The sequence below is a fragment of the Peromyscus maniculatus genome, chromosome 7, assembly GCF_049852395.1.
Source record: "Peromyscus maniculatus bairdii isolate BWxNUB_F1_BW_parent chromosome 7, HU_Pman_BW_mat_3.1, whole genome shotgun sequence".
NCBI classification, from domain to species: Eukaryota; Metazoa; Chordata; class Mammalia; order Rodentia; family Cricetidae; genus Peromyscus; species Peromyscus maniculatus.
The window spans coordinates 69,511,149-69,526,535 of NC_134858.1; the positions used below are offsets into that span (position 1 = coordinate 69,511,149).

Here is a 15,387-nt window from a genome sequence, read left to right on the forward strand (position 1 = left end):
CGTATCATCCAACTATCTTACACTATTAAGTAAACATTCCATTCAAGCCAAACAAAAATGTTGTTATTGTTAAAATACACATTAAGGTAATTTTTTATGCATAACAGATTACTGATAACTTCTGTTTGGTATGATCTAAATAAAGTAGCAGGAAGACAAATAAGCAACCACCCTCACAATAATTTGTTGTTAAAAACTCAGGATGCACTGGGTCCTGCTTGTCTTTCCCCAGTAGGCCTCCCCCTTTACTATGTCAAATTTAATCCATCTTCTATAGCCTTAGAATTTTATACATTATTAAAAACTAGTCCTTATATAAAAATCATGTTAATTTTTGAGTGTCAAATTATACTTGCACAATTTGAGTATTAAAAATTATTCAATAATTTTAATTACCTTCTACATATACATAGCTTGATATCCCCCAGCCTGTGGAGGGCAGATCTTCTAGTCTGTTGCTTGGATCAATTCTTTATTTATAAAGTAAAACAAAAAAATACTTAATTCATTTCCTTATGTTCTAAACAATCTTATACATGGACTTGTTTCCTCGACATTTTCCATTCAATAAAAGGAGAACATAAGAATTAAAATGTGTAGAAATTTATAAGAGAATGACCTCAAATAAAAGTCTACCTAAAAATCAAAACAATTACTTAGGTTACTAAATTAATTTACAGATATGAATCTGTTTTCAAGTAAAAATGATCATGTTTTTGAAATTATCACAGATACAAGCCTAGAATGGCGCTGCAAACTCCTTAATACACTGCATTTAAAACTCCAATTAGCTGCCCGGGCAATGGTGGCACACACCTTTAATCCCACCACTCAGGATGCAGAGGCAAGTGGACCTCTGTGAGTTCAAGGCCAGCCTGGTCTACAGAGTGAGATCTAGGACAGCTGGGACTGTAACACAGAGAAACCCTGTCTCAAAACAACAACAAACCAAACGAATAGAAAACAAACAAAAACAACTAAAACCAGAGAAGTTTCATAGGAGTTCTTTTGTATCACAGTATTATCTTCTGATCAGCAAATCCTTTAGTTTTGATTAAGTCTGAGTTTATTTCTCTTGGTTTTGTATAGGAATCCTTTGCTTACCATGACATTGGTGAGAACATTCTTGCATATTTCCTTCTTAAAATCTTATAGTTTTAGCTTCTACATTCAAGTCCAGGATTCATCTTGAATACTCTTCGTGTTTAGTGTAAAGAAAGAATGATGCTCACATTTGCTCATATAGATATGGACACATTTTCTTGGGCAAAATACAACTGAAAATAAAATGAATCAGGCAAGTGTTTGTAAATTCTGGGCTCTATTTTGCGGGGCATCTTGGCCGGGGTAATGGTTTCCAATCATGCTAGTGTCATACTGCTTAGTTATTGTAGCTTTTACTAAGCCATGTAGTTAAGGAGATAAATTCCTCAACTTTTTTTTTTGTTGTTGTTGTTTTTGTTTTTGTTTTTGTTTTTCGAGACAGGGTTTCTCTGTGTAGCTTTGCGCCTTTCCTGGAGCTCACTTGGTAGCCCAGGCTGGCCTCGAACTCACAGAGATCCGCCTGCCTCTGCCTCCTGAGTGCTGGGATTAAAGGCGTGCGCCACCAAAGCCCGGCCGTAAATTCCTCAACTTTGTTCATCTGAAGAAACAGTGCTTTTGATATTCCAGGCCATTTGTATTTCCAAAGTTTTTATAGTGAGCTTATTAATTCTCACACAAAGTAATCCCTGACAGAATTATAACTGGGGCAGCATTAAAACTTTTAGACCCATTTGAAAAGAACTTAAAATATTAGAACATCATCTTCCAGTTTATAAAGATGGATAGCAGTGCAGCTATCCACTTGTTGAGATCTTAAACAGTTTGAAGAACTGGCTAGTTTTCAGTGTTGAGGTTTTACAGATTTTTTTGGTTGTTGTTAAAATTTATTCCTTACTTATGGGGCTGGAGAGATGTCGCAGTGGTTAAGAGCGCTGACTGCTCTTCCAGAGGACCAGGGTTCAATTCCCAGATTCTCAGGAGCCACATGGCAGCTCACAACTGTCTGTAACTTCTGTTCCAGGGGATCTGACACCCTTATGTAGACATACATGCAGGCAAAACACCAATGCACATAAAATACAAATAAATTAATTATTAAAATAATTATTCCTAGCCGGGCGGTGGTGGCACACGCCTTTAATCCCAGCACTCGGGAGGCAGAGCCAGGCGGATCTCTGTGAGTTCAAGGCCAGCCTGGGCTACCAAGTGAGTTCCAGGAAAAGGCGCAAAGCTACACAGAGAAACCCTGTCTCGAAAAACCAAAAAAAAAAAAAAAAAAAATTATTCCTTATCACTTTAACTTTAGGGGCTACTATAAATATCCCCTGCCCATACACATTTTGACAGTGTCTCATTCAGGTCTTTTCTGACTCCACCTCCCCAGTTTGGGGATAACACGTATGCACCATTAGCCTCAGTTCCATCTGATTATTGTTTTTCTTTGTTCTTTTCTTTCCTTTTTTGTTTTTTAGAGACAGGGTTGGAGGCTGTCCTAGATCTTGCTCTGTAAACCAGGCTGGCCTCAAACTCACAGAGATCCGCCTGCCTCTGCCTCCCAAGTGCTGAAATTTAAGGTATGTGTCACTACTGCCCAGCTGTTTTTGTTTTTCAATGCATATATTCTTTTTTTGTTTCCTTTTGGTTTTCAAGACAGAGTTTCTCTGTGTAGCCTTGGCTGACCCTGGAACTTACTCTGTAGACCAGGCTGGCCTCAAACTCACTGATAATCTGCCTGCCTCTGCCTTCCCGAGTGCTACGATTAAAGGTGTACACCACCACTACCATTGGCTTCGATAAATATATTCTTATGTGCAATAAAATGTCTGGGCATTCAGTTTATTAGTTTTGATGAATACACATTAAGATATCAGGCATTCCCATTCCCCACATAGCCAAATCTTACTCCAAGAAGTAACCAGAAATTAGGTTGTCAACAGACACTTTTGCCATTTTATAGACGTTTGACCATAAAGCCATACATTATATATTTCAAGATCTGGTCATGCTTTCATGCTGTACTGAGATTCACCTGTCTTTCCACCTACATCATCAATACATTCCATTTTATTGAGCAACATTCAATGGATGAACACAGCACAAGTTGTTTATCCATTCTGTTACTGAACATCTGGGTTGCTTCTAGTTTTAAGATGTCTACAACTGCTATAAACTTTCTTGACATAGCTTTTTATGAACAATATAATCTCATCTTCCTTTGAAAAATATTCATAAATAATATTGCTAGTTATGGTATAGTTGAATATTTACCTTTGAAAAGCACTTGGTAATAGTTCTCTAAAGTCACAGTACCACATGACAGTCCCATATTTGATGTTGTTCATGATCTTAAATTCAGTTATTTGGGTGAGTATGTAGTGGTATGCCATGATGATTTTAATTCCTATGCACCAGATAGCTAATAATGTGGTGTGCACAAGCTAATCAGTCTTCTGCATATTTTCTTTTATAAAATGTTTGCTCAAGTGCTCAAGTCCATTTATAAAATTGGGTTAACTTTTCCTATTACATTATCATGAACTATCATATACTTTTTATACAAGATCTATGTTAGATATATGTGCTATACATCTTATTTATAAAATTCCAATTTAGAAGATAAATTATAATTTTAGAAAATATGTATGATATCTTCAGCTTCTCTTTGTTTAGAGAAAAACAAAAAACAAAAGCAAAAACCTCATGCAGGTAACCAAAGCTATTTTATTAGTGTACTGGGCACCTCATATCCAAGACAGTGCTTCAAAACATTCCTCTACCATGCTTTGGTTCTTCCTTTCCCTGGAAGAAGTGATATAGATGTCTCACGTAGGGCTGAACACTCAGCACTCACTTAGTCTGCAAACTTTGGCTAGTTAAAAGAGTTTCTGCATTACCTACACCCACCGCTGAAAGAAGTTTTCAAAGGAAGGCTCCTAATAGCTGTGGTTACTCACATAAGATTAGGCCTGTCAATATTTCATCAAGGATGGGAAAGAATCTCACAGGGGTCTCATTCCTCCCAAATAACTTTCTTCACTGGGTTACCTACTTATAAGTCGTCCATGCTCTAGACTTAAACTTTCTTTTTCTTTTTTGGTGGGGGAATAGGTTTATATATAGCAAGGGAATTTGCTAAAAAAAAAAAAAAGGGGGGGGGGTTTCTGCAGCAGAGACAAAAGTAATGGAGTGCGAGTAAGAGTAAAATACACTATACATGTATGCGCACCCCCCCCCCGAAAGAGTAAAATACACTATACATGTATGCGCACCCCCTCCCTGAAAGAGTAAATTCGGTGAGTGAGGAAGGATGGCTGGAGACGGGATCTGCTCTGCTGTCCAGGGCTGGCCTCCATCTCCTGGACTCATGTGGTTCAAAAGGTAGTCCTGCGTCAGGCCCCAGGACCGGGACCACAGGCCTTGCCAGTCACACTGCTCTCTTCACTTTTTCTTGGGGGTGCTCTTTTTTAGGTGAATGCGAGTTGAATACACTTTAAATTTTGGCTAATTTCAACTCATCAGTATTTCTTTTATGCCTCATGCTTTCTACTTCTTTCATAAGAATTTTTGTATGGGGTTGGAGAGAGTTCAGTGGCTCAGAGTGCTTAATGTTCTTCTATAGTTCCCAGGTTGATCCCAGCATCCACATCAGGTAGCTTACAACCACCTGGAACTCCAGCTCCAAGAGGGTCTCATATCCTCTTCTGCCCTCCAAGGGCACTGAATGTATATGGTACACATTCAGAAAAGCACACACAAATAAAAAAAAAAGTTTCTGTGAAGTAATTTTTGTTTGTTCTGAGGTGGTAACATTCATGTATGTTTTCTCTTCAAATGTATCATTACTTTAGCTTTCAAATTCAAGTTCCGTTTTAAACTTAAGTTTTACACAGTATAAAGGATAAAGTTCCTCTTTCCCACACTGATATAGTAACTCCAGTACCTTATACTGAAGAGATCGTCTCTTATTGAATTGCTTGTATCAACTTCACATATCTTTCTCAGCTCTCTGTTCTGTTCCTTGAGCTGTTTCTACTTACATACAATTATAAAACTGTCCTGTTGATTAGTATTACTTTGAAATAAATAGTGATATCATGGTAAATACATCCTCCTTTTTCTAAAATAGTTTTGGCTTCTTAATCTTTTGCTTTTAATTAAAAAAATTAGTTTTATTTATTTATTTATTTATTTACTTATTGATTGATTGTGTGTGTGTGTGTGTGTGTGTGTGTGTGTGTGTGTGTGTGCACATATGAACATATGACCACACACAAAAGTAAAAAACAACTTATGGGAGTCGGTTCTTTCTGTCTTCTCTGTGACTGAGGGCCCCAAACTCAGGTTGTCAGGCTGAGGAGCTAATATGCTTACCTGCTGAGCCTTATCACTGAAGTCTTCTGTCTTTAAAACTCTGAGTGGAACCACATTAAATCTATAGCCCAATTTAGGAAGAAATAAACTCTAAATAATAGTCTTCAAATTCGCAAGCCTGGTATCTCTGTTCAGATCTTTGATTGAGCGAGTTGTGTTGTGTATTTTCATTGTTAAAGTCTTACATGCTGTTAAACTTACACCTTGATGTTTCATGAGTTTTAAAATTACTATTTGTAGTGGTTTGAATGGGAAGGCCCCGACAGACTCACTCATGGATATGAATGTTTGGCCCATAGGGAGTGGAACTATTTTGAGGTGTGGCCTTGGTGGAGGAAGTAGGGGGGGGGCAGGTCTTGAGATCTCATCTGCTCATGCCATCCTCACTGTAGTACACAGTCCCCTTCTGCTGCCTGTGGATCAAGATGTAGAACTCTTAGCTCCTTCTCCAGCATCAGATCTGTCTGCATGCTGTCATGCTTCCCACCACTAAACCTCTGAAACTGCAAGAAATCCCCCATTAAATGTTTTCCTTTATAAGAGTTTTCTTGGTTATGGTATCTCTTCACAGCAATAGAAACCCTAACACACTAGTATTATTTGTGTTTGTGCCTATATGTAGTGGGCATGTGAGTAAATGGAGGTCAGAGAACAACCTTACAGAGTTGGCTTTCTATATTCCACCTTGTGAGATTCAGTATGGCTATTTAACAGGTATGCTTAAATGATTTCTCGATGGTGTCTATGTTCACAGTCTCTACATTTTCAAACCTTTATACTTTGTTGACACTGATTTTATGAGATGGTATATGATTCATACCTTTTGACTGAAATTAACATGTGCCCTTGAAAGAAACATTCTTCAATTGTTGGATGTAGAGGTCTATAAGTACCAATAAGACCAAGATGTTGAGAGTTAATTTAGCTCTATTATTAAGATTTTGTATTGTTATTGTGTCAATTACTGAGAAAAAGTTCTTAAAATCTGTTTGTTTGTTTTTTAAAATATGCATTGGGCATTCGTCTGCACATATGTCTGTGCAATATTTGAGTGCTTGGTGCCCACAGAAGCCAGAAGAGAGAGTTGGAGATGAGCTGTGTAGGTTGTGGGAACCAAACCAGTTATCTTTGGGAGAGCAGACAGTGCTCTTAATGGCTGACCCATCTCTCCAGCACCTAGTATCTTCAAATCTTCATTTATGTAAATTTATTTCTAATTCTATACAACTTTCTTTGCTTCATTTATTTTTAAATTCTCAATAGGTGTACACACATTTGTCACTTACATTTTCTTAATATTCTTACTCTCATCATGTTTCAATACAAATGCCTATATAAGCAGTAAAGAGTTAAATGAGTTTTTAAAGTTCTTATTCTTAGGAGCTTAATAATGAACTTAGATAAATCCTTAAACTTCTGGGGGGAAAACTAACACTGCTATCTTTTAAGGTTCTGAAAAAATTTATTTAAGCTGTGTAAACAAATATTTGTATAAATATCATAAGAAAAACTATCATAATGATGAAAGAATGTTCACGTCACTAGGTAGTTTAAAAGGTACTGTGTCTGTAATTAATTAAAAATGGCATAATTATCCTTTGTGCTGCATCAATTAAAAACTCAATTGTGCAATGATCTATCAGTGCTTCCAGTAAAACTATTGTACCCCTTCCATTTAATGGCCTATCAGTTCTGAGGTAGAAGGTAATATGAGAGGACTCAATTAGCAATGTATTATTATATCGCCTTAACCTGAAGCAAGGCCCATCAAGCACTATTAAATTAGCCTGAATCTTGCAGAATGTCAGCAACATTATATATACATTAACAGCAGAGTTAATGTTCCTTGGGGGATGCTACTGAAGAAAAAAAGTAAAGGTAGCATTTGGATATAATTTTGTAGTCACCATTTATATTATATTCTCTTTTATTTTTGTCATCTGTGAATATATATGACAAAGTTTCAATCAGTTAAGCATAGTTTTGCTTATCCAATAAAACACACATTATCTGGAATACAGGTTTTTCTTTGAACAAGAGTTAATATGCTTTTCTTCTTGTTCATCATCACTATTATAAGATAGGGTCTTGCTCTGTAGCCCAGGTAGTCTTAGAACTTGAGGCCCTTCCTGCTTCAGCCCCCCGGAGTGCTAGAACTACAGGTGCAGCACCATGCCCACAACACCTTTAATTTTTCCAACTCTTGAATTTCCCAAGCTTATGCTCAGTACCCAAACAGTTGGTGTTATGCACCATAATTTCTCCAAATAGTTGCAGCGTAGTAAGAGCTAAGGAGTAGTAATCAATAGCAGAACCACTGTTCTTTTCACAGCAATGAATCCCTTTTTACTGGTTTCAAGAACCCCTTTGTCTTCACTGATGCTGCCTGTTCTGGCTGTAGTAAAACTTTTCATTGCTTTGCTAAACTATGGAGTTCCTCTCCAGGGCTGTTGATCGCTTGGGCTGTGAGTTTTTTTAAAATTTATTTTTCTCATATGTGCATTTGTTTATAAAAGAAACCAGATTGTTTTTTTTCATTTATTTATTTATTCAATTTATTTATTTTTGTGTGCATTGATGGTTTTACTTGCTTGTATGTCTGTGTGAAGGTGTCAGATCTGGAACTGGAGCTACAGACAATTGTGAGCTGCCATGTGGGTACTGGGAACACAACCTGGGTCCTCTGGAAGAGCAGCCGGTGCTCTAACTGATGAGCCATCTCTCCAGCCCCTCATATGTATATCTTTAAGTTTTGTGTTTTGTTACTGTACCTTCTATAAGTTTGTTGCTTTCTTTGCCATGGGACTTCTTGATCTCTACAATGTTTATGAACAGCTGTCCAACAGCTTTTAATACTCATATGAATTCCAGCCTCCAAGGATTCATGATAAATAGGTAAGCTTAGTCCCCTTGGCAAACAAAAACATTAAAAGTGAAGGACACTGGAGCATAAACTAAAAATGTGAGAGGCTCTTATTGCAGTGGAGTCACTTAACAGTTAAAAACCTGGAGGCGGCAATGGTGGTGGTGGTGGCGGCGGCGGCGGCGGCGGCGGCGGCGGCGGTGATGGTCATGGTGCAGCATACCTTTAATCCCAGCACTTAGGAGGCAGAGGCAGGTGGATCTCTATGAGTTTGAGGCCAGTTGCAAGATAGCCTGAGTTACACTTCTGAGAAACCCTGTCTCAAAAAATTTTTTAAAAGCCGCAAAACAAAGAAACACTTCAAGTATCAGTATAGGTTTACTACTTGCTGTGTATAAAGCCACACAAACTACCCCTGGAGGATGTGTTCTTTCAGGTCTGCATGATGGGCTGCTGAAAGGATTCAATGTGAGCATTTTTTTTTTGTTTGTTTTTTTTTTTGTTTTGTTTTTTTTTTTTTTTTGTTTTTCGAGACAGGGTTTCTCTGCGTAGCTTTGCGCCTTTCCTGAAGCTCACTTGGTAGCCCAGGCTGGCCTCGAACTCACAGAGATCCGCCTGGCTCTGCCTCCCGAGTGCTGGGATTAAAGGCGTGCGCCACCACCGCCCGGCTAATGTGAGCATTTTAAAGCACTGCAAATCTTAGCAATGTCAGAATACAAGTTTCTCTCTTTATCAAGTTGGGAACTTCAACATTTTCTCTTAAATAAAGAATTTCAGAGTTTCTTTTGGTGTATCAAAAGTGGCAGCCAATATTCTTGCACGTTGGGGATTATTGCTAAAGTAAGGGTTTCTTGAAAGAAGCATTATGATACTACAATAGTCAATTTGAGAACCAAAACTAAATGACTAACGGGGCGAGGGGGGCGGGGTCAGCAATGTATACCTTAGACAAAGGAGTGACTCACATTCCAGATGGGACATCACATGACTCAGAACATCATGTGATCTAAAATTGACAAATGGTTTGATTCTGAAAATTTCCATTTCATAGTTTGAAAAAAAAAGGTGGCTGCATAAATAAAACCCAGAGATAAAGGGGAATTTTACTTATTTCAAAGATAGGGCCTTTCTTTTTAGCCTATGCTGGCTGCAAACTCAGCAATCCTCATTCCTTAGTCTCTCAAATTCTGGGACTACAGGTGTGGGACTACCATGTCTGACTCATGAGGCATCTGTTGCATGTAACAAATCACTTACTGTGACCATCACTGTTTGTTGTATTTGCCAGTAATAATGAGTATGTACATATTAATTAGAGTGATATTATTAGTATGACAGTTAAGATGACTAGATACTCATGTCTTAGATTAGATCAAAACCCATGAAGATTGCCTTTCTATTTTTGTTGCTGTTGCAGATTCTGAGAGGAATCTGAAGGTAAAAGAAGTTTTCGGAATCCTATGAGAAAACAATGGGAAAGATAGCCACCAGCAAAAATACAGTATGTGAAGAACCCGAAAAGCTAGAGCAAGGTCCCAGGTCAAAGCCAGCTGAGGCCTGAAACACTTGGTGAGCGGTAGGACAGCAATGACAGCACAGCCTCCAGTGCAGCACACGCAAACTGCACATGTTAATCACATGCTCTTCAATGCATGCACCAATAATTGGCTTTTCCTATGAGGAATTCTGGGGAAAAAATCATTTCCAGAAGTGAGATGCATTTTAGAAAGCAGTACAAACTTTGTCTACTTTGTCTCCAATTAAAAAGAAGAAAATATGAATTGAGGAAGGGGAACCATTTCAAAAGGGGGGCAATGGAAAAAGAAGATATGTTAAGCTGCTAAAAACAAAACAACCTTATCACATGAAGTCACAAAATTATATGAATACACAATGGTGAAATTATGTGGATAAATTTCTATCTTCTCTATCATTACACAAGTATAAGTCTTACTAAACTTACCTGACAGCCTGATAATCCGGAGTCTCTGCTGTATAGGGAAAATGAGCCTCTATCTGATGTTTTTCCTATAAAACCAAAAAACAACTTTATATTAAAAACTTCATTGGTGGACAATAAGCTCAGCTGCAAAACTCTTCATCCTAGTCTCAGTAAATACTTGACCATCAATGTGAAATCACTGAAAATACTGTCCAAAGAATAAAGAACTGACATCTAAATAGTAAACAACATGACTCACAGAGGATATTCACATATATTTGCTTCAAACTGGACATTTTTCTTTCTCTCAAAAATGAAAACAGTACAGATAAAGCTGAATGAACATCCATGCATGCAGTTTTACTATAAAGCTGTTGTAAGTCTCATGTATAGTTTGTCAATGTTTGTACACTCATGCACTCAAACAATATACATAACGATTTGAAAACACTGAAGATAGAATTATGTAGTGCATACCCTTTTGAAATTTGCATTTTCATATTATATTCTATTTTTGAGATAAACCGATATAGATACCAGTTCAGTTTTCTATTGGTGTCTCCTTATGTACATAAAAGTACAGCTTATCTACTTCCCTGCTGAAAAAGTTTCCAATTTTGTGGGTAGAGAGCCATGAACAAATACTCTTCGCATGTCTTACTATGAAGCTTTTTCCAGGGTGTGTACACATGGCAGAAGTGTCAGTTACAGGTCACACAATAAGGCACTGGCTTATTCCTCCACGCCCTCTCTGGCAGTACAAACTCTCCTTCAGAATTCCTTTTGGGACACAGTCACAATTCAGAAGTTAGCCAGCCAAGCATAGGAGCAGTTCTGGCAGTTCTCGAGGGAACAGACAGTGGATACCTCACAGCACCAACAACTGACAGCAGCAATTTTTATGTCTATGTGTGCAAATCGCTTGAGTGCATTTGTGTGCTTGTGCTTATACATGAGTGCACCTATGTGTGTGTGGGTGAACCCATCTGTCAGTACAAGTGTGTTGACCAAAGGTCAATGTAGATGTAACTGTCTTGTTAAGTAAGAAACACAAAGCCAAATACAGAGCTAAAGGGAAAAAAAGTTATAACTAATATAAAGAAAAACTATATACAAAAGTACAATAACTATATACCATATATACAGGCAATAAATACCTAAACAATGTCTACTCCATTTGTATTTGACAAATTCAGAGAAAATAATTCCATTATCTATCCTATTTTGCTAAGTCCAAAATGTACCTGATTCACTTTCTATCCTAAATAATCTTCAACTATAACTAACTAATCTTCAACTCCCTCAGAGACCCAAGAAGGAAATAATATTACCTAACAAAAATAAAAACAGGAAGTACATGCAAGCAGCTTCAAAAAAAAAAAAAAAAAAAATGTGAGTTGACAGAAACAGCCAGCTGGCCTGGACAGTCACCTGAGGTTTCTCAGCAGTGTTGGGGCATCATCTTCAGCCTATTTTCTTTTCTTTTTTTCTTTCTTTTTTTTTTTTTTTCAGAGTTAAAAGCCAAGAGGTCAGAGCAATAGCTAAGAGCTGAGAGTAAAAACCTCCTTACCCTTCCTACCACTGCTGTCCTTCCCTCAGCCAGAGACCTACTTCCTTTTTATTGACTTTCTTTTCTGCCTTCTCATTGGTTGTAATCCCAACCACATGACCTCCTCGTCACTGCCTGCTGTACAGACCTCCAGGTCTTCTATGGTTGGTATTGAGATTAAAAGCGAGTTTCTCCATGCTGGCCGTATCCTTGAACACACAGACATCCGCCTAGCTCTGCCTCCCAAGTGCTGGGATTGAAGGCGTGAGCCACCACCGCCCAGCTTCTGCTATGGATTGCTACTAGCTCTGACCCCCAGACAACTTTATTTATTAACATACATTAATAAAATCACATTTCAGTACAAATAAAATATCACCATAGGTCAATGTCAGATATCATTTGTTCTCCAGCTTACTTTCTGAAAGTCTCTCAATGAACATGGCCCTTTGTGTTTTGTATAAGTTGGCTGTCCAATGATCCAAGATGCTCCTGTATCCTACTCCACATCTGCTGCATTACAGGCATGCCTAGCTTTTATGTGGGTGCTGGGGATAGAATGCACAGACATCTTACCCACTGACCATCTTCAGCCATTGTACTAATTTGTAAATAGAGCATTTAGACGTTTATTTTCTTTAAAACATCTTCTATTTCGTTTTATTTTATGTATTTTATGAATATTTTGCCTAAATGTATGTCTGTGCACCACATGAGTATCTGGTGACCACAGAAGAGGGCACTGCATTCCCAGGAACTGGAGCTAATTGATAATTGTGAGACTCCACATGGTCACTTCGAATCAAACCCTGGTCCTCTTGAAGGGCAGCCATGCACTTAAGCTCTGGCTCATCTCTCTAGTACCTACTCATTTGTTTTTAATAGTTTAAGTATATTCAGTAAAACCAACTTGCAAATACAATATAGTTCATCACGTCATACTGCTCAAGACTTCAGTAAAGATAACACAACTTGATGATGATATGAAAAGTGGACGAAAAACAATGCCAAGATGTTTTCCTCCATTTCAAGGTAAAAAGTCACCATGTAATCAAATATGATGAGAATTTACCCTAAATGATTTAGTGATTATGTGAACTTTACTATAAGGACATGCTATACATTGAGTTATTAGCTTGTGGCTGAATAAAATGGACATCTTTTAATTTTAAAAGTTTACACAGAGATCATATGTCCAAGTTGTCCAACTCTAAACCTACCATCTACTAACACTATAGATACACAGGAATCTAAGTCTAGATATTTCCTAAGTGCCAAGGATAGTATCTCTGAGCCTTTTGGCTACTGGGATACAGTACATATTTCTGATGAAGTAGAGGCAACACACAAAAACATAAATTTAGAATGGAAAAAAGTCTGATAATAAATGATGTCTATATACTTCACATTCTCATCCTTTGTCTTCTTTTTTTTCCTTTTCTTTTTTGAGATGGAGTTTTGCTGCAGAGCCCAGGCTGGCCTCCAGATCATGGCAATCCTTCTGGCTCAGTCTCCCAATCATGCCTTGACTACATGCATGCACCATGACTTACAGTTCCATTCTCTGGGGAGGAGTCGGGGGGTTCCTCTCTGTGTAGTCCTGGCTCTCATGGAGCTAGGCTAGCCCCAAACTCAGAGATCCTTCTGCCTCTGCTTCTTGAGTGCTGGGATTAAAGGCATGCCACCACCACACCCAGCTACAGCTCCATTATTACCATATTCTTTTCACATAAAGAATTTTAATTTGAAAAATACGCATATAAAGTTAATGGACTAGAAACCCTTCCTGAAGCAACAGGATGGTAGACATAGAAAGGAAATACTAACTCAGAATGACCTGTAGAGTTCAGTGGGAAAAAAATAAAAGGTACTTCACACCTACATTTAAAGGCTGTTTCTTTCTTTTCTTTTTTTTTTTTTTTAATGAACAGGATAAAATAGTTTGTGAGATATTAAAAAACTTTCATAGTTCTTCTAAGAAATGGTTGTCACTGTAAACAAGCTTGGACCTCATATACTTGGCAAGAAAGAATTGGGAAACTATGTTAGCACTGTAAACAGACACTACACCTATACAGATAGACACTTAACACAGTATATCAATTTCACTGCTGAAATACTCACCAAGTCCTTTCTATCCAAGAAATTCCTCATCCTCAAACATTAGTAATCAGTAGACAAAGTTGATACAATTATTTACAACACATGTTACATTACAAACCATAAATACAATTGTCAATTAAAAACATGTTTTGAAAGACTTCAAACCAAACCAACAACCTAAACTGTACTATACTCAGATTCAAATGTACTAGTAAGAAATAACAAAGTCAAGGTAGAAAAGGAAACAATAGAACATGTAAATATTAGCTTGAGCATCGTCAACAAAGCCCTTTAGAATCTTAGTGATTTGTAGGGAGGCTGACTTTGAGCTAATTCAGAAAAACGTAAAATTGGTCTGGCAGGATGGCTAAGAGGTAAGGGTATTTGCCACGCAAGCCTAAAGACCTGAGTTTAAAGCCCAGAACCCATCATAAGAAGGATGGAGACAACCAAGTCCACCGAGGTGTCCTCTGACCTCCACATGTGTAATGGTGGCATGGGTGCATCCATCCCCATAATAATAATAATAAATACAAGTTCAAATATTTAATTTTTAAATCTTTGCCTATAAATATTCCTAAACTACCTTCCTTTCACAGATATATTCAAGTCAGAGGGGATGAAAATATTACATATCACAAATCTCTTCCAATACAGTAAATAGCTTGTTATAAAAATAATATTTATTCAAATAAGATTGTGAAATATATGTATGCTTTCATTTCATCTTTCACCACGTGGAACTAGTTATTTTTCCAAGGACTTAAAAGTCTGGAGCTGGGGGCTGGAGAGATGGCTTAGGGGTTAAAAGCACTGTTTGCTCTTCCAGAGGACCTGGGTTCAATTCCTAGCACCCACAGTGCAGCTCACAACTGTCTGTAACTCCAGTCCCAGGGGATCCAACACACACATGGCATACAGACAGATACACATGCAGGCAGAACATCTATTTACATTAAAAGCTTAATAAATTTGTCTTTCCTCAAAAAAAAAAAAAAAAAGGTTTGGAGCTGGCTGTGGTGGTGCACACTCTAACCCCAGCCCTCAGAAGGTACAGGAAGGTGGATCTCTAGTAGTAAAGTAGTACAGCTCTCTCTACACTGGAAATACTCTGGACAGAGGAGCCTCAGTTTGTACTGTAGTTCCTGTTCTTGTTGCTGTGACAAATTCCTGGCTCAAGTAATTTCAGGGAGAAAGGATCCTCCTGGCCTCCGGTTTCTGAGGCTGCACTGCATTATGGCGGGACAGGCAAGGGAGCTGGGGCTGCTCTGTCAGTCGTGACTGAAGTGTAAGACATCAATCAGTGCCTTAGTTGCAGAAGCAGAAGCCAAACCGGAACCTAGGTGGTTTATCCTTCAAGGTTTTGCCATTGGCAGCTTCTATCCACCAGGCTAGCTCTATTTCCCAAAGACTCCATAGCCTCCCAAACAATGCCACTATCTGAGCACCAAGTATCTAAACACAAGAGTCTGTAGATGACATTATCCCTTGAAAACATATTAGATGGATTTCTCC

General features: G+C 38.0%; 1 protein-coding gene across 7 annotated transcripts in view; it reads right to left on the bottom strand.

The window, feature by feature from the left end:
• The window catches only part of Tcf12 (transcription factor 12), a 289,912-nt gene that overhangs the window by 96,095 nt on the left and 178,430 nt on the right, over positions 1-15,387 (bottom strand). For all 7 annotated transcript variants that reach the window (XM_076576641.1, XM_076576640.1, XM_076576639.1 and 4 more), the window contains one exon: positions 10,242-10,306. In XM_076576641.1, the coding sequence (XP_076432756.1) occupies positions 10,242-10,306 (65 nt within the window). The remainder of the gene's footprint in view (positions 1-10,241; positions 10,307-15,387) is intronic.